Here is a 24,071-nt window from a genome sequence, read left to right on the forward strand (position 1 = left end):
CACGGTTGAAATTAACACGAGAAAAATTATATATCCGTTACTAATATCTTATCCGGGATGGCGCATGCTATACTTGGCGACAATGCGCCTTGTAAGCCTCGTTTCAATCATCCATCATTCGGTGGATCTCATGTCTCTTCCTTGTATTTCCCCGTGGCTGCACCGACTTCTCCAGCTCGGCACCGACAGCCGACCTAACATACACAACACAATGAGATAGACGATCCAGAAAGCTCACGCAGCCACAATCAATTCCTTGCGCCAATTCAACCGGAATGAGAATTGCAGCGTTCAAGATTAAAACATTAAAGAAGTAGCCTACCTAAGGTAATCCGTAACCGGCCGAAAAGATTGAAGCTCGGTCCTCAATCCCAGAAAAGCCTACTTACAGTACTCCACGAGGTAGTAAAGATCGACGGCACAGCGCCAGCACAAGTGGTCCCCAGCTTCAATAATTGGCTAACTGCAAGTACTATTATTTAATTAGTGCTGATGACAAAGGCATAGCGGCTTGGTATTTTTCAACGACACCCAAGAAGCCGCAAGCCGCCTTAGGACGGGTTCCACCCGTATAGGCGAAATTCGCTGATTCCCTCTCATTGCTTCTAGATACGAGGGAATTTGTCTGTCTGCCAATCAAGGAAATGCTACGTAACTTGGCTACCCGGTGCCTAGCCTATCTGGCATGGATAGGTGCAGGGAAGCTGAAAATGAGTTTTTAAATACCTTGACTCCGCTGCGCCCTGATGTAATGCGCTGAACGCGATTCTTTTGGTTGTCTTATTACTCCTCTCAGCATCGAGTTCACCCTCGCGGATAGCAATGTCTCGATGGCATCGGCGGGTAATCACCATGGTCACGAGCCATATAGCACTCTTGAAGTTTACGTAGGCGGAAATGAAGCGTCGGCGCCCGAAGTTGTGAATTTCTCGAATACGAATAAAGAAGTCGTTAATCAGCCTGAGAATGTTAAGGATTCACAGATCGCACCAGGTGCCGCTACGGGATTGGGAATTCAAGATTTCGGGAAAGAGGTAGCGAATAGAGACCCGGGCAAGGAAGAGGCGGCTGTCCCAGGACAAGATGATGGAACCACGAAGCGAAGAATTTGCGGGTTATCGCCGCGGTTATTCTACATAATTCTCGCCGTGGCACTGATAATCATAGCTGGCGCCATTGCCGGAGGTGTAGCTGGAGGACTAGCCGGTCGGTCAAGCAAATCAACATCATCGTCTGGCTCATCGCTAGATCCCAACACGTCTGGGAGCAGCGCTATTCTTAGCAATTCAAGTCTCGCGGCTTCCAATTGGACAGATCCAGACGGCAATATACATAGGACCGTGTTCTTCCAAGATGAGTACAGCCATATTATCGCTCGACAGTGGGACTCGCAGAACAAGACGTGGATGACGCGAAACATCACCGAGCTAGTGCAGCCTTCAACGTCGGGACCTATCAGCCCTCTTCCGGGCACATCCCTAGCGAGCGCGTCGCGTGATATTAAACAGGGTTCGGTATATGATGTGTCCGTCTTTTTCTCAGAACTATCCGGCGACGCGCAAACCATCAGCCAGGCAGCTTCCTACAACCCGATCGGCAACCCAGATTCATGGACGTACAATACATCATCGCTTCGAACCTGGAACGACACCCAGATTGCCGCGGCATGGCAGCGCTGTCCGAGGGATAATTGTCCCGGGTATTGGGCTATAGCATACCAAGGGCGACAGGGTTATGTTCGAGTCGGAAACTCGAGCAATTGGGGCTCTGACTCGGTGATCAAAACGAGTGCTGTCACTGCCCGGGCGAGTATCGCCCTATTACCGGCGCTCAATGGGACTAATTTGGATGGCTTAACACTCGCTACTCAGAGGATTCCGGGGTCTATCGTTAAGTCAACCCTGAAGCAGACGGGGAATTGGACGCAGAATGGTGAGACCAAATCTCCTCCCCACCTCCACCAAAACTAACAGAAGCAGATGGCACAATCTTAGACGACGTCAACCCCTCAGATACACGTCAATTCGCTGCCACCTCAATGAATAACTGGAACGAAGCTCTCTTTCTCGCCTTATCTACAGACGGTGGGGTTAAAGCAGCGAGGTGGGATGGAAAAGCGTATAACGCAGTCCCAGAGATTAATTTTGCTCAGGCGCAGTCGACGAATTTCTCGGCTATCGCGATGACGACGGATGCGATGTTCTACGGCATAGCGGATGAGCAGATCTGGGAGTATTCCGTTGATACGACGGATCCGTCGGTTTTTACTTTGGTTGGAAAGGTATACCCATAATCACTAGCATAGCATAATAGAGTAGTAATCAAATTCAAAACTCCGTATCATAACTCCCGCGACACTTAAATAAGAAACGCCGAAAATACAACCAAACATCAAGGCTGGACTGGGTCGGCTTCGTGTTTCCGGAGGATTTAGTCTTCTAGACCCTCGGTTGCTTTGACAACTGCTGGATGCCCGTGATTGTATTGGATCTGTCCCCGCTAATGCATAAAACATAATACAAAGGGAATGTTTGCCGGTGATTTCATCTATGCCTGGACACACTGGTACAATGAATTAATCCGATCTCCCAATGCGTGCTACTTATGCTTGCAGCCCTTTGCAAGATGCCGTTTTATGTTATCCATACGCCGCCCCTTAAAGCTCTTTCCACATAGAGAGCACTGCTGCCATACATGTTGGTGGATCGATTCAACATGGCGACGCAGGTCCCGCAGTTCTGAAAAACTTTTATCGCAACGTGTGCAATAATGCTTCTTTTCGTGGCGCTTAACATGCGTGCTGCGGGACGATAAGCATACAGTCTATCATGATAATATTTATACCGGTGGGAGACTTACTTGAGTTTGCCTTGAGAAGAGAGAGATGCACCACAAATGCCGCAGGTAAATCCTAGCTGCGTTGGACGTTGCGATATAGACTGCTCTAGATGTACGTCGCTCCTTTGTGCACTTTGATTTTCTGGTCTCAAAGTGGTTAACCCTGTAGCAGGGTCAACGAAGTTCCGTGAGGACAACGACGACGATATGTCTAAGTCCAGGCCTATATTTTGGTACGGATCAATATCGTAATGGTTGAAAGCGGCGTTTAATGGTTCTGCTAGCTGAGCTACTGATGAATGAGACTCGGTGTTGTCACGGGTGGCGCTGAGCTTATCCGACAGCCAGTTGGATATTGGGAATCGGCCAAGTACCGGCGTGTCAAGCAAATCCTCCTCTTCATTTCCGCGGGCCTCCTCCACGAGTGCCCCGCTAGGAGCATCCGAGAAGGATATACCCTCAGCGGCCCCCTCCGGGCCAACTCCTCCCCAGTAATCAAAAACATCAAATGACCCAGGGAAACTATCAGGACCGGGATATCTTTCCAGTCCATCCAAAAGATACTCGCGACCAATTCCTGACAGAATGCCATTGGGATCATCTGTAGCCTGACTACTGCTGCATCTTCTCGAAATTAGGGTCGAGGGAGGACGGTCTTGGTCCTCCCTCGGGAGTCACAATGGGGTCTATGAGCAAACCCTTGTTCGTCTATATATAGAGGCCAGTCAGCCAAGGTAAGCATTCAGACACGCCAGGAAGAACACTCACGTCCGTGGAGGCGACAGAGCTATGCGTAACTCGTCCCTCCGGGGATGGTTGAAAGAGGAAAGGAAAGACCTACTAACTAGGAGCAATTGACGAAGATTATAAGTAGATGCGATGGTATCAGAGGCCCCGAGAGGCCATGCGGACCGGAGAAGGCTCTGAGGCCGACGGAACATTAGGCCGGCTCAACGTAAGCTAACCAATCCTGGGGTTACATTTATGCAAGATACTTGACCGGGAAGTGGGCCAATCATCGTCGTTAGGTTGGTGAGGCATGCTGCGAAGTTCGCTGAGGCTAATGAGGCCGAAACAAACAGGAGTAATGATTCTTCCCTTACTTTTGAAGGCCAACTTTACAATAGGTGCCTCAAAACTATATTGCGACAATGCCTCCTATCTCCTATCTACATAAATACCTGTCAAATAAAGTTATAAGGCTGTAAGGCGGAACTATTTTTAGATGCCGATTAAGTAAACCTTAACTTTCAAATAATTGGGTCCTTTGCTGATCCTTGATGATCACCAAGATTTCAAAACATCCGATAATACTCCGTGACACCGCTATGATCGTCGAAACATCCTTATACCAGGGGATATAGATTCACCAGTTGCATGCCTAGCCTTTAGCAGAATGATATAGATTTATCGTAAGTATATTGTTTAAGTAAAAAGATATTTGCTACAAATGGGAGAAATCTAGTAGGAATGCATGTAGATATACTAAAACAGGAATGTACTCAGCTCATCAGATGTTGAAACCCCCAAGAATTATTTATCCGGAGTACTGGCTTGTTTTGATATATTGAATGGCACCGAAGGGTACCATCCAATATCCTTATACATTGCCGAACCCCTTTTTACTGCTTCTGCATTGTGATTCGACCAAATATCTTCGAAACGATCGCTAGAAAACAGGAGGATTGCTTAAGGAACCGCTGTGTGTCTGAGGTCCATAAGAAATACCCGTGCTGATCCGAAATGTGAATCCCACAAGATAGTATCTAGTAGATTTCACGTCATGGAGCTTTTATTTGATAGGCAAAACACCCTTTTAGATATCTTGCCGCCGCAACATATATACTACATGATTAATACAAAACTAAGCGTATTTTACGAGACTTTTACTTTGTGCAACGAAGCACGACAGCAGTTTATTGATTTTCGGAGTTGAAGAAAGTCCATATCTCTATCTAGTATCTACCTAGTACCTAGGTAAGTACAGACTTGAAGCAAAGGGACATTCTTTATACCATCGAGGCCTACCCAGATAGCTATATATCTACCTAGGTAGGTATTCTCAGTGTTAAATCATTTCGTAAACGGCCTTCCTTTTTCGAGAATCCTCCAAGCATTGATTTTCAATGGTATTGCGAGCTGAAACAGTAGATTCCCTCGCTTAAGGATCTCGTCACCTACATAATGTGATATATCTTCGACAAGAATCGTATGGTATCATTCTACCTCCTTTATGGCTAGTCGATAAAATATTACGACCTGGTAAAAAAGGACGCACAAGAGGCTGTTGGCAGCGAAACTTCATTCAGTAAAGGTAAATAAGATCCTTTTTACTTTTATATAAAATAACGTCCCCTAACAGCAGTAGATTTAGTTCTTATATGTACCGAACCTGTGACGTATTCCCTTGGATAATGAAATCAGATTTCCCTAAAATTAAATATGTATGTAATGACTCGATCACTACTTAGGTTGATGCGCCAAGTATTGCCGAAAAGCAGTCCGAATCCTACCATCACATATTCAGGCCTACGTCGTATTCGTTGAAGCGATGGGCCTATTATCCTCTTTCGGGCCATGGTTGTTCAGCCACCTCGTCAACATTCCAATAGATTTATGTCATCCGGCAGATAATGCTTTAATCGCACCAATAAAGTATAAGGAGGCGTTTCTCGCAATACTTAGGTATCTCTCTGGCTCCAACTATCGAATCCGAGTGACAATTCAACTCGCATAATACATCCATTCCAAGCTATCACAACATGAAATCTCGATGAGATGACGGCGTGGCTTGTTTAGAGGCCTGATGGCTAGCTGAATGTTTTGGAGGCTTACCGGGAAGTAAATGTATAGCCTCTCATTGGTCAGATTTGATCACAGCCAGGATTTAGTAATGAATGGAACATCTCGGTCTCTACCCCGGTCCAATGTTGACTTTAACGAGTTTTGCCACGTGGGAAATTGTATCGTAGCATTGAAAACTAGAGCACGCTAAGACCTCCGGGGTATTTTTTTACAGTGGAAACTCGGTTCGACTACCTAAGAGGGTAGGTACTCGCATTTGAAATTTTTGTATCTCCATATCTCCCCATATCAATCCTGAAAGTGTGGACGAACCTGCAGCTCGGCAAGGTCACGGCAACGTCGCGGCATGGGCACGGCATAGACTCAACATGGGAACAACATGGCTCAACATGGGGATATCGTATAAGAAGATGAATTAAAGTTGAGATCTATTTGCTAGGTTACTAGCGGATGCCTAGATTCGCAATCTAGAATCTGGCAGTCTACTCCGCTTCATTAAAAACGTTGGCGGTCAGATAGCCTTCTCGTCGGCTACCGTCCAATAATGACACCCGGCCAAGTTAACTAACTAATGGACAGCGGGAAGTGGCTCCCGGGCTGTGCCGTTGGACGAGGATAAGATAAATGGTGAGACGGTGGCGTTTGACACCCTTGATTGTGGGTTTTCTGGCTCTCGGACACTAAGGTAGTCTCCCCTTGCGCTGTCTCCCTGCTACTTCTGCGAGACTACCATAGTACCTTGCTTGCTCAGGCCGTATACCGCAAATGGAAAACGCAGCTCGCATCTCGGCCGACATGGTGCATACCATTTGAACCTTGAACATGCAGCATAGTAAAGTAACAGTTAATATATATAATAGGGGTTGGGTATTTCCTAGCGAACTATAGAGTAGATGTCTTAAACCATCCACCCTCCAAGAAACAACTCCTACACCATAAACAGAGGCTACGCCAATATGGATTTGAAAGAGACGGAAATCATAGTGCCAACACCAGAGGTGTTTAGATTTCCTGGCCTTCTTCGTGCTGGCCTTGTCTGTCTTGCCATAGTAAATAAACCTTCCCTTAGCCCATTACACATTACTAATTCGAACTTCATAGTTGGTCGCCCATTGGGCATTTGGAATATTCTATAACCTTTTTGTCCATCCACTCTCCAAAGTACCAGGACCATGGACAGCTGCTTTCAGTGATGTATGTTACGAGGTTAACCTCCCGATGCCATTACTTACCAATATCAGATCCCCTTTTGCCGATGGGTCCTTGGGGGGCGCCAGCCCTTCAAGATGGTCGAACTCCATGAGAAATATGGTACATCCACCTAGCCCCTTTTCAAGTTTAATGGGACTGATATGACATAGGCCCTGCTGTTCGCATCGCACCGAACGAGGTCTCCTTCAACTCGGCACAGTCATGGAAGGATATCTATGCCTTGAAGCCTGGTCGACAAGTATTCATAAAGAGCGACTTCTATGCAGGTTCCACATCCGCTACTAATGGATTTACTTCTATCATTAGCGAAAGGAGACCGGAAGTTCATAAGAAGATGCGAACCCTTTTATCCAGTGCCTTCTCCGACCGCGCCATTACGGAGCAAGAGGAGCTTGTTGCTGAAAAGGTCGACAAACTCGTTCGACTAGTTGGCACTAGAGGTTCCGGAGGAAAACCAGTCGATGTATCAATGATGTTTGAGTCAATGACCTTTGATATCACCTGCGACCTGTCGTTTGGCGAGGAGTTCGGCGCCCTTGATATGGGTAGGTTGTCTGGACCTTTTCGAAAGTCCCCTTAACTAAACAAAATTCATATCACAGATAAGCGACACCCATGGATAGCTTCCGCTGTTGACTCGATCGGCATAACTGCCTTTGTCGAGATAATGCGTCGTTTCCCTGCTTTCACCACTGCTATCTACCTCATGATGCGTAACAAATTCGACAAGATCATGGCGGACACGAAATCTAACCAAGACCTATGCCATAAGACTATCAAACGGTATGTAAACCAAATTTTAGACTAACCTACCACTGCTAATTTGAACAAGGCGTATGGAAAGAGTAACAGACCGCAAGGACTTCCTAACCCGAATCCTTAAGGACCGAGATCCGAAGGAACTACCAGAAGGACAAATGGCTGCTCACGCCTCCGATCTAGTGATTGCAGGAAGTGACACCACATCAACTGGCTTATCTGCTATTGTCTATTACTTGCTCCAGAACCCAGCTACCTCGGCGAAGCTTACAGCGGAGATTCGAAAAGCGTTCAAACAGTATTCGGATATCAACAACAACTCTACAGCCTCACTGAAGTATCTCCGTGCTGTCATCTTAGAAGGGATGCGTCTATATCCGCCAGCACCATATGGAGCTCCCCGTGTCGTGCCTGAAGGTGGTGAGACGGTTGATGGTGTTTTCCTTCCCGGAGGTGTACGTATCATCTTATCCAATTATAAGAATACATTGAATTGCTAACAATATTTTTCAAGGTTATCGTCTCTACGCACCACCTTGCAGCTGGTCTTTCCTCAGCGAACTTTGAAGACCCCAAATCCTTCAAGCCGGAGAGATGGATAAAGCCCGAGGGACTTCACATTGCTGATTCTATCCAACCCTGGGTATGTATAAACCATAATTTCCTTCCATCTCTAAAATTCCCAGATCAGTAGTAAAGACAATTTCCAAATCTTACACATTCTACTTCTACAAAGCCACAACCATTCAATAATGTAGAATATTATCTAACAGCTATGCAGCTACTCGGCCCTCGAGGTTGCATCGGTCTAAACTTGGCCTGGTTAGAATTACGAACGACCATTGCCAAGTTATTCTGGGTTTACGACTTGGAGCCTGTTGACCCGACTCTAGACTGGCACAAAGACTCCGAGGGATTCTTGTTGTGGGATAAGCCGGTCTTGAGCGTTCATGCTAAGAACCGAGGTGTTCGAGTCGAATAAAAGCTCATGAGAGCCAGCGAATTTTTATACTTCATTTCTCTCTTGTCGTTTTATTGTTACAAGTATACGATGTGGTAACACCTTATGATGAATAATGATGGATAATGGTAAAAAGGAAAAAGAAAATAAAAATCTTAAATCAACCTCATAATCTCTATGGATCCATCTAGGCCGAGAAGTCACTATTCAAATTATCCAAAGCTGGATACCTATGAAACAATATCTCCAAGCAAAGTGTCCCTCTAACAAACTTACTGTATGGAACAGTTACAAGATACCTGGATAGGGAAGGTGTCCCATCAGCTAGTTGAATAATCTCTTAGCAGTGTCTCCTACCTAGGTAATTTCCGTTTTCTACAGGGGCGAGTAGAGAATTATATTGCACGTATTAACACTAGGTCCTAGCTATCGACCACTCAACTTCTCACCCCGCGCACACCTCTCCGCCAACAACTCATTGAACCACCTCGTCTTCTGATGAATCGGCGCATGACCCAGTCCCTCAATAATCAACCCTTCCCCAGGCTTCAAATACTCAATTAACTTCCTCCCATGACTCACAGGAATCATCCCATCCACCGTACCATGAAGAACCATAATCCTCTCCCTCCCAACTCGATCCGCCATCTCCTTTAACTGTTCGGGGCTCTTCCGGTGAAACCCGCCGGCCACGGCTTGTAGGAGGAATCCGTTTTTGCTCCGCCGCATGTGGATCTCCTGCGCCGCAAACCGGGCGTAGTTGCTTTCGAACGTCTTGTATCCACCCGGCGGCACCTCACATCTCGGGGTGCTCTCGTTTGGGGGTTCGGCGGAATCCGGTGCTACTAGCCACTCGTGCGGAAAGCAGCCGTCTGCTGTATGTCGGATTTCGCTTTCGAGACTCTTGGGCATTAGGGCGCCGAGGCGGCTCGTCATCTCCGTGAATGTGCCGTTACTTTCTAGCTTTGCCGCTGTGCAGTGGAGATTTAGACTCGCGATACGTTCTGGCACCAAAATTGCGAACTCCTGTGCGATCATGCCGCCCACTACGACGTTCAAAGTTAGTAAATACTGCTTTACGGATCTTGACTCCATGGAACTCACTACTACCACCAGAAATATGCAACTGCCGCTCCGCTGTCCACCCAACATGATCCACGACCTCAAGCAAATCACGTGCCATCTCCGACGTGCTATACCGCATAACGGGCTTATCCGACTCCCCGGCGCCGCGGTTATCAAACACGAGCACGGAATACTGGTCCCCACGCTCGTGGCCGAAGTACAGGGTCTGCGGTTGCCAGTCGGCTTTGACTAGACCAATACCGCCGATAAGCTGTCCTTGTTAGAATAAACCGAACACGACACGAGTAGAGATGAAGGAAAAGGGGTGGCTCACGATAAGCTTGATGAGTCCCTCGCCATGGACTTCCCAACTGATATTTAGGGGGCCGCCTCGGTCCGCGGCAACGGGGAGGAAACCGCTTTGATGTGGTTGGAGCTTCCAGATTGCTGTTGGGAATGCTGGGCTCTTGGATACTTCTTCCAATGACGGGAAAGCCATTTTCCTCGTCTTGTTTAGGTGTTGGTGATCTGATATAAAACCACCCCTTAATCTTGAGCTTGTGTCACGTACTTCGAATGTTAGATCGATATTTTGTTAGGGGTACATATACTATGAATATTGATGTAATACACTGCCAAGATGAGGAATCAATGCTTGTAAATTAATAAAAATATGAATTCTATAACATCTTCGAAACATTTCTTGTTGTCTTTTGAGGAGTAGTTATATCAATACAGCTACCTCACCTGAAATTGATCATCGGATGAGTTCCGCCCCAAAATACAGGGCTAATGCAACCGGCTTACACGGAGCTAGGTCAGTCATCAGTGACTCTAGACTTGAATCCTTCAATGTCATTGGCCCGCTGCTTAACAGCTTCCTTCTAAAGCTGCTAAATTCTCGACATTCCAGGGCCTAAAAAACTGATAGTTGCGGTAAACTTGGGCTTCATTCACAGCCAAGAATTTGTAAGAGCTATAGTGGAATTCATGTAGACATTGAAATACGATATAGTCGATTTGTGAAATAAGTTTAGTATTGTTTGACTAATATTCGAGCTGAACCAATCGAACAGTATCGAAGTGGTAGAACCACAGAAAACAAGATGGAATTGAATGATTCTGCACTCACTAAAGACTGGACCGAGCTGACCGAGTAAGGTAAATCTCCGTCCAATTGAGATCTACTAAGCCAATACGCATCGGTCCGGAACCGATGACTCTTTCGTTACACAATATGGTCGCTATTACTTGATTTTCCCATTTTCATCATGAAGTGACATTTAGGGCATCCATATCATGAGGCTGTAATTCCGTGATTTAATGCTTCGGATGCGATCTTGCGGCTCCGCGTCCAATACAACGATTTCAGGCTCGCAGTGACTCATCAGCTTCAATTACATAGGTCGGCAGACAATTCATAAGCTCGCTTCAATAGCGAACGAAAATCTTTTCAAACCCTACCTAGATCACTGCACTCCCAACAGATCTCTTGAAATCTGCAGGCTCTACCATGAAAGCGCGTGTATGTCTTCCGAGAGTGGAATTCGGGATGACAGAAATAGGACATTGGGCAAAGGTAAATGAGTGCAACCTGCTCTACTGAGACTGATAGGTGACACGTATGCGCTGCTAGGGACCTGCATAAAACGGCTTAAGCTACCTAGTTGGATAAGCAACGGTTAGCATTTAGCCGCAGGGTTTGGCTGCTGACGGAATCCTGCGAGGACTTAGGGCTCATTTCAGCCGTTACTTGAGCTCCGAGCCGAATTTCGTTCGACGAGGAAGCATAACAATGCCTCCAATAATGTTAGATGAGAAAATGCGTCACTTATTTGATAGGCGATTAAGCATCAATGTACTATATTCTATAGGTAAGAACCGTCACGTAAGGTAACGCGAGGGTAGGGGTATCTCACAGGGTAAAGGTAGAAAGGGTGTGCAACGCGTAAAAAAAGGTGGCGCCAATTCTTGGCGGGCCGTCCCATAATGCAGATAGGTCTCCCGTAATTAGAATGATCATGACTTCGCGTCCCCGACATTGTTGGCCACAAAATCCGATATCGCCTCGAAATATCCTTCTTCCAATACACTCGAGTTGTGGTCACCACCGGGAAGAGGTTTCCAAATCTTTATGGGTGTAGTAGCTAATTCGAATAGCTTCCTCATGTGAGCGGGCCTGTAAGACACATGACGTTAGTTGACGAATCAGCTGAGCCATAATAGTGAGACATTGGATGCTCATCAAATTGGGGCGTAATATCAGAAAACAGTGTCTAATCCGCGCTCGAGAGAGCTCATGTTTTGTGGATGGTTGTTTTAAATCATCATATGCTCGATTTTTACTAATTAGGACGGGTAGTTGTAAATAGAATTGAACTTACGGGACCATCTCATCTTGAAGGCCACTCAAGAATAATATTGGAACCTCAGTAATAGATGGTAATATTGACTCGCTTGGCCAAACTTGATGGCATAGCATCGTCAAATATTTGGCCGGTGGTATGACGGATGGGATTAATGACCGCATGGAGAGGAACGTATTTTCGAGGATCAAACCGACGATATCCCCGGCATGTTGGTGTTTAGATACTAGCTTGATGCTGACGGCGCCTCCTAAACTCTGACCGTAGATGATGAGTTTATGTTTGCTAGTCTCGGCTCGCTTTCGCAGGTACTCGAGAGCTGTCTCGGCATCGATAGAAAGCCCCTTCTCGTCCGGTTCACCAGTCGATAATCCGTAGCCTCGATATTCCAGCATGAATACATTGCAACCAATGTAATTAATAAGCATACGTGCTATCGGTAGTCGATGACCTATGTTCCCAGCATTGCCGTGGAACATCAATATGGTACACTTGGAATTACGGCCACCTCTCGGGCCGCGGATGTAGAATGCCGAGAGCTTTTCGCCATCGTTGGTAGGTATTACTAGCTCCTCGAAATCTTTGATACCGAATTGCGAAGGTCGAGGTACATTCGTTCGGGCATTGGGGGGCATGTGAGATGGGTAGATCAATGCTCTGTAACGTAAGGTGAGGGTGATTAGCTTTTTTCTTGTATCAGATGATACCTTGGGGTTGGAGAGGGTGGGAGGCGGAGGGCGCAGAGAAGGGAAGCTCACTTTTGCTTGAAATATAACAGGGTGGTGAGGACGGCGGCAACACCCTGGGTAACATTTGTTAGCTCGGCTGCGGCTCGGCACTGTTTAACAATGGCGGTTTGGGTATGTCGACATGCGCGTCTGAAGGCCGAAGATTTAGACGAATTGGATTTGGATTTGGACTTGGACTTGGAATTGAATTTGCATTTGGGTGTTGAAGATGAGCGTGAAGGCATACCGTGGAGGCCAAAGCCGGCAAGCGCATGTAAGCGGCCACGGTGCTGAGGAGCGAGACGGTCTGCTCCAGATAGCTTAGATGTGGCGATGATGCTCCTGAAGGAGACATGGCCTTACCAAGCAAATGGAAGAGAGAGAGAGAGCTGGTACTTTTTATTTATTAGGGAACCGGGGGGATAGGAGCGAGGAGGAATAATTATGTACGTTATGTACGTATGGTATTGGATGGATTAATTGATGTATGTAAGTACGTGCTTGCGTGTATTTCGGTATTTCGTACTAGTAAAAAATAAGATACTTGAAACACACAAAAGAGGCACCTAGGTAAGAGGTTTGCATGCAATTTGTGTGGAGCGGATTTCTTGACGTATGGCTGAGTAGGCGGTAGGTCGGATTAGAACCAATTGCTTTGAAGCGGTGGATTGGGAATTGAATGATTTTCGGTCAAGGATACCTAGGTTATTTCAAGGGTAAGTCGAAAAGGCACAGGGGTTTGTGTTATTTTTGCTAGCATTGGGAATTTTAGAAGTGAAAGAATAACCAGTTGGAAGCCTGCTTTAGAACGTTAAACCTTGAAGAGATCCCCAAACCGCTTGCGAGCCACGGTAGAGCTTGCTTTGGAGGAACTAGCTAACTAAACCTAAGCTGACTTTTACCTTCAACAGTGCAGATGTACCTACCCTAACAGCATGATAGGTTGGATACTTTATGTTGGTACTTTTCTCGCGTGTATTTAACTTCTTCCTGCCTAAGCTGAGTTTTACCACCGAGATAGCCGAAATCGGGTTGCCGTATTTAGATTTTGTGACTGCTTGTTACGGCTGACAGTCCGGTGTTGCAGCTGCCCAGTATTCCTTTGAAGGTTCGCATAGCCCATCTTCAATGTTCTTTCTTATCTTGTATATCCGTTCTCGAGTAAAGTCTATACTATACATGTTAGTATCTTGCGAGCACCTATCAACATCGATATAATTACCAGCGTTTGTGTAAGGCGGAAGAGTATCCCTAACTTTATTTCCCGTTCTTGGCTGTCGATATTATACGCAAGGTATATTAGTTAAGGTAAAGCCACCTTGATTTTTTATTAGTGGCCTTCACTTTTGCCCTCGGATTGAATGCTACACACACGATGTATGTTCGTACGACTACGAAACTGATCGATCACTAGGTCGGCCTCACAGACAACGACCGGCATGTTTCAATCTTGGGGGCTGGGGTAAGTCTTGGGATGTTTTAGATGGATAGGATAAGTAGATTACGAGATTACGCTAGACCATATTGTTGTTGGTGGCGTGGAAATTTCAATGCCGTCCTGTCCTTACAGCTCTTGGATTACGCAGCCTGCTTTATCTACTACTTCTTGTCAGCTTTGTGTAAATGTATGGTAACATTATACCATCACAGAATGTTACTTAGGTATTATATATATTCCTATACATAGTAAATAAGTAAGGTAGGGATGCGTAAGTGACCCCTTGGATCATGGGTTTGAATTACCTACCTTATTCGTATGTTGTTACATTGTTACAATTACAATGTTCCGCGACACGAAGGCGTCGCTTGTTGGATCTACAACTGATATATCCGTAAAGGGATAAGGGCCATTCTAGAATGGTCTGAATGGTCAAATTCAATGGCCCCGTCATCGGACAAGCGAATGAGCAATGCTCGCTGTTTCCAATATCTACCTAGGTACCTATGTAGGTATCCACCGCAAGTGCTGACGATCCACAAGCAGAACAGGCTAGGGTTGTTGTAGCTGAGCTAAGTTGTTAGTGTCAGGTCTGTTTAGTGTCCGCTGCCAGTTGCCAGTTGCCCGTTGCCCTTCGAAACGTTCCCAATTGGTAACTACCCCCTCAATTTACCTATTTGGGAGGAAGGTACGCCACCCAATACCCAATATCTCTAGCTTAGGTAGGTACCTGAATACCTAAAAGGTCTCCACATGCGCATAACGCAGAGAAGCCCAACCGCGAAAAACTTCAATGCGTTTTTGCACACCCGATTCCTCTTGAAAAATTTCATCATCATCATCACGAGATCTTGGGTCGCTCGCTCGCTCACTTGCTCACTCATTACCTAGTTAATAAGTCTTGTCGTTCGGTTAAGTTTATTCTACTAAACTGACAAACAAACAATCTTTATAATATCTATTTGAATCTATTTGAACCCGGTAGACTTGACCTCTCTATCCCTGGTCAACTCCGCCTTCAATTCCTTTTAATTCCTTCTCCCCAGTTAGAGCTCTTCAGCCCGTAACAATTACTCCGGACAAGAAGATCGCTCGCTGTTCTAATAATAAAGGAAAGCTCTGACTTCGGAACGCTTACTCGGTTCCTGTTTGGATTGTCGCCTTTACCTGAAGAATTTCGGCATTCCACCTTTTCTCACTGGGTCCTTATCTGGCTCTACCTGGACTACCGGAGGGGTCATAATATTCGATTGTCCAATTGTACGACGTATAGGTTCCCACGGCTGTGCACTTGTACGCAAGTTCAGCACGATCTGCTTTGCCGCCCGTCATTCCATCGGACTGGCAGACTGGGGCAAAAAAAGAAAGTACTAGTAATCCTACCATACCAAGCAGGAACTTCGACTATCATTACTATATCGTTCCCTTCTTGGAATTCTAGATTCGATCTGGCGCTGTCTCTTGTTTTTCGTCCTATCATTTGAGGTCTCATATCCGGCTTCGCCCTTCTACAGTACTAGAACGTGCACTGCCATCTGCAATCTGCAGCCCCCAAGGGCAAAGAGAAAAAAAAAGAGACAAAAACAGAAAACGTCAACAAATTTTAATTTTTCGGCCACTCATAACGAGAGACACGCAAGAAATTGTGCAGCTACGCGCCAATCAGCATCTTACATATCCGACAGCACATCACTTCTAGACCAGTCAGAAACATGGTCTCCTTCTCGTGTGAGGTAATATAACCAATTCCAGTTCCAGTTCCAATAATTTAAACCACCCCCAAAGTGCCTGACATCACAAATCACGACCCCTTTGCACATCGCGCCCAACCCTTACTTCTGGCGTTTAGGGACCCTTTCGAGCAACACACGACATTTCGCGTTGCGCTACCCCCTTCAGATCCCTCGCGCCATCCTCTGATCGCCATACACACCCAATACACCACCTTGGCATTGACCATCCATCTTCCTTCACACCCACCCCTCTACCCCTGTTTATATCTTCCCCATAATATTGGAACCGCCGCCTCTACTCGTCTCCTGATCACTTGCACCCCTCTGCCCCTCCAACCAGATAAAACACACGCCCCCTGAAACCCAATTACGTTCTCCGTATCCTCCTTCGCATCTCTTAATCATCTATCTTCATTCTACCTTTTTTTACATTTTACCAATAACTAACTCATTTTCGACCTTTTCTATCCACAGGCTTGTGGTGACGTTTTAACTAAAAAGAAACTCGACCCCCATAGGAATCGTTGCCGTGGCGCTACCTTCACCTGCATTGATTGCATGGTCCACTTTCTCGGGACGGAATACCGCGCGCATAATGTAGGTCGCAAGCCTTTCCGATCGATAGGCCACACGTGGCTAACATGCACTTTCAGAGCTGTATGACAGAAGAACAAAAGTATCAGGGCGCACTATATAAACCGAAAAGACAAAAGTCTAACGCTGCCGAACCCTCTGGCATGTCCACCGCTATGGCGCATAACGCATACGTCGAGGACGCGACGGAGGATTACAGCGACTTCCAACAGTATCAGGTCTACGAGGATGAAGACGGCAACACACACAACCTACCCCCGGAGGCGCCTACTCCTCCGTCTGCCGTCGTCGATGATCCTAACGTGAACGTTTTCGATTTCTTGGTTGATCACACACCAAACGTATCCAATGTCAACCTACAATACTTCAATAACCCCACGCAGGCTAGTGGTGGGCGACAGCTTATTCGATTCGACCAAAAGGACACAGACAATTATGTAGACCCGACAGGATACATGGTCGATGATGAAGACATGGTTCAATACGGAAATGGCGCTGTGCAACCTAACCAGTACGAGACGCCTGCGCCTAAGTCTCAACGAAGAAAGTCGAAGGATGGTAGCCGTGAAGTTATGACGGACAAGAAGCGCAAGCGGCTACACATTGAGACTGGACCTTTAGCACTCGACCCACCACCGATGGGCGACGAACTAATGACCGATGCACCTCCTGTTCTACACTCTGGCCTGACCGGAGGTCTCAACCGTCTCATGCGCCCGCCTCAATTCCCTCCTTCGCCAGATTATTCTGGTGGCGACGGTGGAGAGAACTCACCTGCGAGCCCTATCAAGAAGACGAAACATTCCAAGACTCACAAGACATCCAAGCCTAGTCGGCCGGATGGTCTCAGTGGTGGCCTAAAGGCCTTCATATCCGGCACATCAAAGTCGAAGGTATCTAAGAAGCGAAAGCACTCGTCATCAGATAAGGACAAGAAGGAGAAGACCCGGCATCACCGTCGATCAAGCTCCGAAAAGGCTCCTAAACTGATTGAGTATCGAACGAAGTCCAGCGACGAGAAAGATGGAGAGTCTGGTCAGATGATCCTCTACAAGCCGAGATCCGACCTTTTCTTGAGCTTATGCAACAAGGGACCCGACAGTGAACGGGGCTGCAGTGTGAACAAAGCCTTGAAGAGATACCACCGCGAGAGATCATCGTCTGGTACTAGCCTGGGTAAGTCGTCAGAGGAGAAAGAACTCTGGCGATCATTACGGATGCGCCGTAATGAGAGAGGTGAAATCGTTCTGTTCTCGATTGAAGCCTGAAGGTATCAATAATTGGTAGAAAAGAAACGGCGTTTGAGTAATGGTTGCTTTTTTGGACGGAGGGAGGTAAGGGGTGCTAATATGATACCTAGGCGTGACGGAATGTGTTGGTGTTTGAACAGGAACTACAAGAGGGAACGGGCAATCCGGAAATACTAGCGATGTATAACCACATGGAAAACTTATTGCTTCCGAGCTGGTCTTGAAGCCTCATTATAGAGGAAAGTCACATCGAAGTCGCAAAAAGTGGATTGGATTATTATTATTTATTGGCTTGTCACTATCCACACCTTTATATTTCTTGGATGTCCTTTTCGAATCGTTATGTTTGAGGAGGCACGGAGATAATAATAGTGTGTATGCTTGGGAGGCTGTTAGAGATTATTTCGATCGCACTTAGAGCATACTGTATTCCATATATGGATTTCATATGTTCTGTTCATCTGCAAATTAAATACTGTTAAACTATGGTATCTTGTTTCTCTGATTTGTACATGTGATTGAACTCTGTAAACCCTCTACCTTCCCCTTTTTCTTAGGAATGACCTATTAATACATCCGTGATATCAAACAGCACGTAGCGGCAAGATATGCTGGACTAATGCCTCGCGACGACACAACGGACACTCGGGCTTTTCGCGAACCCAATCACCGATACAAGCCCAGCAAAAGACGTGTCCGCATTGCGTCGCAGCTGGATCTTTCAACTCTTCTAGACATAACGTACATTTCCGCTGCTGTGCACCTTTGACCCAACGCATCTTATCCGGATTCGCTAAATCATACCGCGCCTCGCTACCGCCCGGGAGAGCGGGTGTATGCGTCGCGCTCGCGATATCAATGCGCGTCGGCGTCATCGCGGTAGATGCCGCGTTCGTACCTCCGAGTAGGAGCTCATTGTTTGAGCTATAAGCCATATGATCCAACGACACGGTTACAGGTCCTGCGGCTCGGCGGTCTCCTGTTAGAGACGGTGACGGGGGGTGGATTGGGGTGGGTGATAGAGTGGCGAGGGTGCTTCGCACGTGGATGTAGGATTGGACTGCCATTTGAACGACTAGTAATACGCCTAGGAGCTCGTAGCCGGCCCGGTCGGTGGATTCACCGACTTTGTGCGTGAATATGTAGCGCAGACCGGTTAATCGCTTCGCGAGCTCGTAGTAGGACCCGCTGAAGTAGAAGAGTGCTAGTCCGACGGCGTGGATTGGGGCGGGGGAGGTTATGGAGGTGAGGTTGGCTAGGAGGTAGGATTGGAATTTGTAGGACCATGTTCGTCGGGCTTTGAGTTTGGCGGGGGTGAGGTCTTGTCCTTCTTCTTCGGCTCCGGTAGGGGGTATTCCTAGGTTTTGTTGTAGGCGAGCGCGTATTCGGGCTCGGATTTTGGGGAGCGCTTTTGTGATGCCGTAGGGTGCGAGGATGCTGCCGGCTATGTAGGCTGCGCGTCGGGATATTGCGGGGAGGGCGCCGGTGGCGGATTCTACTTGGGCTAGATCGCAGTATTCTTCGCCGAGGGTGCGGTTGCCGAGGAGGGTTGTTAGGCAGAGGTATAGGAGGTCGGCGAGGGTACGCGATTCCGTGGCCCAGGTGTGTGCGGATCGGGCGCCTAGAAGTCGTCGGTGTAGGTCGGTGATTTGGTTCGTGAGGAGGCCTTGGAAGTAGGCATCTTTTTGGTGTGCGCGGATTATGTCGGGCGCAAAGGCGTATGGGTAGGGAGATGACGAGGGTAAAGAGGAGGTGACTGTAGAAGTTGTCGTAGAGGATGAAGGAGTAGGAGAGTCGGTAGAGGTAGAAGTCGAAGTTGGTGCTGGCGAGTCAGTCGCCATTGTGGTCGGTCGCTATATGTCTGTGAATTGAGATGACATATCAAGATGATATCGGCGTAAAGACAATAGATGATATTAAGTTTAGAATGGAGATAATATTGTAGAAGACGATTAGTAAAACAATTAAGTTTTTGAAGGTGAAGCTTTAAAATGGATCCTTCCATTCCACATTCCATCACAGAGCATCTTGTCATTGAACCTCGGCGATTGGGTCAACTGTAAGGTTATCTCTAGGGGGGTTTCGGTTATCCAAGACGCTAGAGCTGCAGGGGTTTTGCAGTAGGTACCTCGCTACATTAGTACCTAGCCGCGCCAAGGTGACGTCGCCAATTTCATTATCTGGCACCTACAAATTTATTCTCTTAGCAGTATTAACATTTTTATACAAAGTACAATTAAGTGCAACTCAAAAAGGAGACATCACGAACTTTTATATTACACAATTCAAATTCAACACCACCAATATTATCTTGTCACTATTGACATATTGGCGTTTAGAGACAAGTTCTCGATGCCAGGTATTCAGATTCCCCTAGACCATGGACGGTGATCTAGCAGTCGAGCCAGAGCTCGACTCCTTCAGTTTAACATTTCCTCTGCCTTACCGTGTGGCCTTTATCATTGTGCTAGGTTCGTCTCGCTCTACTCGCAATACTATCTATAACTATGCCCACTCGAACTATTGATTCCTCGTCATAAACCAACGAACAACATTGACTTACGTATTCCTCTACAACAACAGCTGTCTGGGCCTGGGGCGCCAACCTACACTACCTCTACACCGTCGGCATCGACGTGCCCTCCCTAATACGTTATCCAGGGCGCTCCTCACCACACCACCCAACGCACCACCTTTCCACCTACCGCCTCGCGACCGTCCTCTCCTCGATATTCATCTTCGCCCTGCTCGTCTTCTGGGCCTTCACTCACCGCGACCCCGATCTAGTCCTACGCTGGGACTGGCTACCCCTCCTCTACCTCGCCATACTCCTAGGTCTCCTAATCTTCATCCCAGCGTTAAAATCCCTCTCTCACTCCGGTCGCGCGCGTTTACGCTCTACACTCCGCCGTATAAGCGTCGGCGGTATCGCGGAAACGAAAGATGGGAAATTCGGCGATATTTTACTCGCCGATGTCCTAACGAGCTACGCTAAAGTCCTCGCGGATCTGTACGTAGCACTGTGCATGTTCATCCGCGGCGGCGAACGAGGCGGCGCGACCGCGCGTCCGGATCGTGGGTGCGGAGGCGCGGTTGTGGTTCCGCTTATCCTGGCTATTCCCTCGTTAGTGCGGCTTCGCCAGTGTCTTATCGAGTACGGCCGTGTGCGAAGGGGAAGGATTACAGAGAATACCGGGTGGGGCGGCCAGCATTTGGCTAATGCGCTGAAATACGCGACTGCGTTCCCGGTTATTGTGTTTTCTGCTATGCAAAGAAATTCGACGGGTGGACAACCGCCTCCGCCGCATTATTATCAGGCTTGGATCGGCGCGTGTGCGGTCAATTCATTGTATAGTTTCTACTGGGATGTAGCGAAGGATTGGGATTTGACACTGTTTGATAGCAAGGCGAGGAGCGCACACGATCTTAAGGCGTTTGGGCTGCGCCGGCGATTGCATGTTGGACCGCCAGTGCTGTATTACGCTGTGATAGCGCTGGATTTGTTGCTACGGTGTACGTGGAGCTTGAAGCTAAGTCCGCATTTAGGACGAATCGCCGATTGGGAAGGATCGATTTTCATCATCGAACTATTGGAAGTGTTCCGTCGTTGGGTCTGGATCTTCTTCCGTGTCGAGACTGAGTGGATTCGTAACACGAACGTCCCAGGACTCGAAGCGGATGATATTCTGCTTCCGGATTACCACAATCATAATATACAGGGTCCGAAATATGAGGACGATGACTAGAAGTTGAGGCTCAGTTGAGTGTCCTGTTTGTTATCTTGTGGGTGTAAAAGGAGAGCTCGAAGTTTTAGAGGGCGCGAGGAATACTATATAGAACTATGTGGTGTATGTATGCGTAGGCGTCGTGGTTGCATTGCAGGCGTTCGCTGATAGACTAGGTGCGGCCGTGAAGATTGGTGGTTGATTATGATTTAAAATATAGTATTGGGATATACCAACGATGAATCTAATTATCAAAATGTACATAGATATATGGGAGATATCACGAATTCGAATGGTTATTTGACTTGCTTCTAGTACATTCAACAGCTATGTCTAACAGCCACGGCTGTGCTCTCATCAGATATGGATCTGAGCGCCACGAAGCTACCTAGGTATCCATAGGGTCGGGTCCAAGGCACGGAGCATTCAGCTACGCTTGTCCAACGCTATGCCTCCATTTATCGAGAATTCGAAGTCTGAACATGCTTTATATCTGGGAACGCTTAATCAATACCCCTTCTTTCAGATATGTATTCGACAGAGAATACACGCGCGACCAATCATCTGATCCCCTTGTATCTATGAAGCAATCGTCGTCCCGTGGTATCCAGTTCCTCTTACACCCCTTTCCCATGCGATGGTATTATATAAGTACAAGTACGCCAGAATCACCGCGAGCGCCAATGCTATGCTCCTCCTATAGGTATGTCCAATGCGACTAGCCGTCCAATGGAAATTGGCGAGGAAGTAATAACAACAGATATAGACAACCAGAAGACCAACCGCAGCTACCACCGATGGCCTCCACGTTGCCATATACTATATAACCCACGGAAACCATGACCGCTTAACGGTTGTCGGCTGTTTTAGTTTATCTATGCAAGACTCCCCATAATTCCTAGGTTCTCGTCCGTCGCATTCGCAACGGCATCCGATCCCACTATCCATCTCCGGTGCCCACGTCCCGCTTCCGAGTAGCGGCGAATCTGGAAGTTGCCCACCTGGTGCGTTGGCAGGACATTGATATAGATGGTCGTGTCGGTATCCGAAATCTTCGAAGTGATGTACCTTCCGCGGGTCTACTAATAATGCTACAGCAAGGGAATGTACCGCTGCGTCACCCCACTATGTGATAGTTAGAATCTCTACAGGTATACACATAGATCGGTTATATAATATGGAATTCCGACTCACCCGCTCAAAGTAGAAGCCGCCCTTCTTATCCAAATATTCGAATAGATCCTGATATGCCCTTGTCCGGAAGAAATCCATATCGGCAATTTCGAAATTGCTCCAGTAGTGGCACAAACTCCACTCGTCACCGTACGCATCGCGATGAGGTAACCAGCTCATAAATCGACGAAATGGGAACGGTACCCACGAAGGCGTTATCATAGCCTTCCAGAGGTTGTTTGTAGGAATGCCCATCATCTCTTTCCAGTCGGCGATCGAGCGGAATAAGCCCGGACATGACTTTCCCACTTCCCATAACGCAATTGTAAATCCATACACCTTTTTATGTCGTGCCATCTGTACAAATGGGTCGTACGTAATCGCGCAGCTAAAGTTAACGTCGGGTTCTAGTCGCCAGTACCATTTGTACTTCTTCATAGCGTCGAGCTCATAGAATTTGCTATTGGCCTGTCAGTCCGATCTATTATTCCCATCGCACCTCAAAGTTCGGGTCCATGTACCCTCCCTCGGCATAGCTCAAACTTACCCCGAATAAAAGCGACACATATGGTGGTATCCTTCTTCTCCGGCGTGCGGAATCCCTTGTTCGCCTTGCTCTTTTATACTCTGCTTTGCCGCATTTACATCTACCTCTTTAGGAAATGTCCATTGATCCTGCGGTATGACTTCGAACGTAGCTAACCCTCGTGATGTTGTATTCAATACCTCTATAAATTTCGGATCCCACTGAGCATCGTTTAGAAACAAAATAGGATAATTGAACCATTTGTTGAATTGTCTTTCGATGGATGTTATCGTTTTATTGGCTTTTTCGAGTTCGTGGTTCCGCGCGAGCATCACCAGAACCGCATTCTCCCGTTTTGCGCTAATGTCGGGCTCCTGGCACGAAGTGAAAAAGGGCGTGTCGAGCTCGCTCGCGGGTCTCGGGATTCTATATCGCCATACGTGTAGGATGACTTCGAAAAGGAAAGGCGCAGTTATCGAAAGGAAAAGCCATATCGGCAATCGTCGGGCAGGACGGATGATCCGTCGTAACATGGTAGGGTTTTTATGTCCTCGTGCCTTTTTCAGATCATGGTCTGAATGTTTTGTTTTTTACGATACGAGATTCCGAAGGAAACGCCGAGGGAAAAAGGGTATCGATAGGAACAACGCGAACGACCAAAACTATTGGGCTACGAAGAAAAAAGCAATTAGAAAATTCAAGACATAAGATAATGGAAAAAGCCCGAAACAGGTCTCCAATACGTAAGACAAAAAGGATTCATACAGACTTCACAGAGGTCGCCGCAAATAAGGAGTGGACGGTATAGTTGGAGCCTAGAGCCAAAGGCCGGGGATGTATTTTTTTTCGTTGCAAAATGATCACCAAGGCTGTAGGCTGTAGGATCGGGGATAAGCAT

At 47.1% G+C, this 24,071-nt stretch overlaps 9 protein-coding genes across 9 annotated transcripts; 4 read left to right on the top strand and 5 right to left on the bottom strand.

Annotated features, from left to right (window-relative positions):
* Positions 1-162: 162 nt before the first annotated feature.
* Positions 163-2,410, top strand: F4822DRAFT_38506 (uncharacterized protein). The gene is made up of 2 exons (XM_051456595.1): positions 163-1,932; positions 1,980-2,410. The coding sequence occupies exons 1-2, from the start codon at positions 831-833 to the stop codon at positions 2,291-2,293; spliced, it is 1,416 nt and encodes a 471-aa protein (XP_051319921.1). The 5' UTR covers positions 163-830; the 3' UTR covers positions 2,294-2,410.
* Positions 2,411-3,779, bottom strand: F4822DRAFT_439860 (uncharacterized protein; the record flags this gene model as incomplete). The annotated part of the gene is made up of 2 exons (XM_051462675.1): positions 2,411-3,462; positions 3,607-3,779. The coding sequence occupies 2 exons, from the start codon at positions 3,777-3,779 to the stop codon at positions 2,856-2,858; spliced, it is 780 nt and encodes a 259-aa protein (XP_051319922.1). The 3' UTR covers positions 2,411-2,855.
* A 2,719-nt stretch (positions 3,780-6,498) lies between these two features.
* On the top strand, positions 6,499-8,837 carry F4822DRAFT_387219 (benzoate 4-monooxygenase cytochrome P450). The gene is made up of 8 exons (XM_051456790.1): positions 6,499-6,692; positions 6,745-6,837; positions 6,885-6,954; positions 7,005-7,400; positions 7,458-7,638; positions 7,688-8,069; positions 8,129-8,257; positions 8,396-8,837. The coding sequence occupies exons 1-8, from the start codon at positions 6,600-6,602 to the stop codon at positions 8,594-8,596; spliced, it is 1,545 nt and encodes a 514-aa protein (XP_051319923.1). The 5' UTR covers positions 6,499-6,599; the 3' UTR covers positions 8,597-8,837.
* Positions 8,838-8,957: 120 nt separating this feature from the next.
* On the bottom strand, positions 8,958-10,271 carry F4822DRAFT_38738 (alpha/beta-hydrolase). Its single transcript, XM_051456800.1, has 3 exons — positions 9,975-10,271; positions 9,680-9,911; positions 8,958-9,621 (listed from the first exon to the last, which is right to left on the bottom strand). Exons 1-3 carry the CDS (start codon positions 10,137-10,139, stop codon positions 9,002-9,004), a joined length of 1,017 nt encoding a protein of 338 aa, XP_051319924.1. The 5' UTR covers positions 10,140-10,271; the 3' UTR covers positions 8,958-9,001.
* An 809-nt stretch (positions 10,272-11,080) lies between these two features.
* F4822DRAFT_38746 (alpha/beta-hydrolase) lies at positions 11,081-13,599 on the bottom strand. Its single transcript, XM_051456805.1, has 5 exons — positions 12,982-13,599; positions 12,765-12,808; positions 12,025-12,663; positions 11,560-11,819; positions 11,081-11,501 (listed from the first exon to the last, which is right to left on the bottom strand). Exons 1-4 carry the CDS (start codon positions 13,087-13,089, stop codon positions 11,660-11,662), a joined length of 951 nt encoding a protein of 316 aa, XP_051319925.1. The 5' UTR covers positions 13,090-13,599; the 3' UTR covers positions 11,081-11,501; positions 11,560-11,659.
* A 2,880-nt stretch (positions 13,600-16,479) lies between these two features.
* Positions 16,480-18,225, top strand: F4822DRAFT_387234 (uncharacterized protein). Its single transcript, XM_051456791.1, has one exon. The coding sequence runs from the start codon at positions 16,547-16,549 to the stop codon at positions 17,765-17,767; it is 1,221 nt and encodes a 406-aa protein (XP_051319926.1). The 5' UTR covers positions 16,480-16,546; the 3' UTR covers positions 17,768-18,225.
* F4822DRAFT_387235 (Pex12 amino terminal region-domain-containing protein) lies at positions 18,226-19,785 on the bottom strand. Its single transcript, XM_051456792.1, has one exon. It carries the CDS (start codon positions 19,588-19,590, stop codon positions 18,334-18,336), a length of 1,257 nt encoding a protein of 418 aa, XP_051319927.1. The 5' UTR covers positions 19,591-19,785; the 3' UTR covers positions 18,226-18,333.
* A 151-nt stretch (positions 19,786-19,936) lies between these two features.
* Positions 19,937-21,769, top strand: F4822DRAFT_387237 (EXS-domain-containing protein). Its single transcript, XM_051456793.1, has 2 exons — positions 19,937-20,220; positions 20,333-21,769. The coding sequence occupies exons 1-2, from the start codon at positions 20,130-20,132 to the stop codon at positions 21,493-21,495; spliced, it is 1,254 nt and encodes a 417-aa protein (XP_051319928.1). The 5' UTR covers positions 19,937-20,129; the 3' UTR covers positions 21,496-21,769.
* Positions 21,770-22,244: 475 nt separating this feature from the next.
* Positions 22,245-23,788, bottom strand: F4822DRAFT_38911 (glycosyltransferase family 15 protein). Its single transcript, XM_051456947.1, has 3 exons — positions 23,195-23,788; positions 22,669-23,107; positions 22,245-22,599 (listed from the first exon to the last, which is right to left on the bottom strand). The coding sequence occupies exons 1-3, from the start codon at positions 23,704-23,706 to the stop codon at positions 22,294-22,296; spliced, it is 1,257 nt and encodes a 418-aa protein (XP_051319929.1). The 5' UTR covers positions 23,707-23,788; the 3' UTR covers positions 22,245-22,293.
* Between the last annotated feature and the right edge of the window lie 283 nt (positions 23,789-24,071).

The sequence above is a fragment of the Hypoxylon trugodes genome (assembly GCF_022578975.1).
Source record: "Hypoxylon trugodes strain CBS 135444 unplaced genomic scaffold F4822scaffold_1, whole genome shotgun sequence".
In the NCBI taxonomy this organism is placed as follows: domain Eukaryota; kingdom Fungi; phylum Ascomycota; class Sordariomycetes; order Xylariales; family Hypoxylaceae; genus Hypoxylon; species Hypoxylon trugodes.